This window comes from Phytophthora parasitica (genome assembly GCF_000247585.1).
Source record: "Phytophthora parasitica INRA-310 unplaced genomic scaffold supercont2.36, whole genome shotgun sequence".
NCBI lineage: Eukaryota > Oomycota > Peronosporomycetes > Peronosporales > Peronosporaceae > Phytophthora > Phytophthora nicotianae.
This window is the reverse complement of record NW_008649022.1, coordinates 517,640-518,940: the sequence shown is the minus strand read 5'-3', so window position 1 is coordinate 518,940 and position 1,301 is coordinate 517,640. Positions and strand designations below refer to the sequence as shown.

The 1,301-nt window shown below is 44.9% G+C and overlaps 1 protein-coding gene across 1 annotated transcript; it reads left to right on the top strand.

The window, feature by feature from the left end:
- Nucleotides 1-75: 75 nt before the first annotated feature.
- On the top strand, nt 76-532 carry PPTG_23371 (hypothetical protein; the record flags this gene model as incomplete). Its single annotated transcript, XM_008910140.1, has 2 exons — nt 76-180; nt 257-532. The coding sequence occupies 2 exons, from the start codon at nt 76-78 to the stop codon at nt 530-532; spliced, it is 381 nt and encodes a 126-aa protein (XP_008908388.1).
- Between the last annotated feature and the right edge of the window lie 769 nt (nt 533-1,301).

Genomic DNA, 1,301 nt, shown 5'->3' with positions numbered 1-1,301 from the left:
AACCCTAGACAGAAGCACTGGAACGCGAGCATCAGGGTCGTTCGCTATCTGTTGAAGACCAAGGATGTGTGCATCATGTACGGCGGACGCCAAGGAACTGAGCTCGCCGCGTACTCGAATATAGACTGCGTTTGGACCGACGATCGGTGCGTGGAAATCATGCTGGGAGGCGCTTCCTTGGTATGACGGAAGACCGTTGTCTACAACTGAGGCTGGCTACATAGATCCTAGAAAGTGTTTCTATGAGATGATGTAGATGTATAGTCTACTCATGGATATTGGTAGACCAACGAGTGGTTACAGGGATCTTCGCGGACAACCAAGGTGTCATGGCATTAGCAAGAACGGTGGATATCAAGCTTGCCCCAAGCGCACCGACATTTGCAATCATTTCATTCGCGAGAAGGTTGGAAGTGGTCAAGATATCCTGGCCTATGAGAAGTCCAAAACCCAACTTGCAGATTTCGTGACGACAGTCCTTTCATCCATGACGCTACACTACTCGATGACGCACAGAAACATTGTACCATGATCCAGATATCAAAGTGAGTGTGGATGTTGTGGTTGCACATCCCTGTCTACTCGACTGGTTACCTATCGCAGCCTGTGCAAACTGCCGTACTTGTGCCATGCGGCACTTTAGTTTAAGTGAGGCAAATGTTGCGACCTCATTGGGCCATGCGGATTGGAATTGCATACGCGTAGGGGTTTGCATGTATAATCACGTGCATCGACGCGGATATCTCAATGTTGCAAGATATTCTCTCTGTTTCGTGATTCGTGTTTGTATACGCGTTTTGTTTTTATTTCCCTGTTCCAGAAAACCTCCCTGCTCCGCTATACTTAACTGTATGCGAAGAGGAAAACATGCAAGTGGGTACTAGGAGAACTGCATGTGTAGGATGAAACACTCAGGACTAGCACATCTAACTTAGTTTATCTCACTGTCGTGTTTCTATTCATCTGCGGATATCGACACCAACCTTCGTTTGTAAACTCTCAATTCTTTCACAGATAATGCCGGTTTAGTAGTGGATATTTGCTATAACGGAGAATTATACAAAAATATCATGATTTTAACGCTTCTAGAACGGATCTCCTTTTTGACAGGTGGGCCATATTAAAATCTATAATGTTAATTCTTATGCCTGTTTCTGGCACTTAACCCTTTCGCGATAAAAGGAAGCAGAATGCCTCCTTTTCCTGCTTTTCAACTAAGTACGACGATGTATCCATGTTAAAGGAGGCACAATGCCTCCTTTTATAATTAAGTACGTTTACGACAGGTCGTTATGGGCATA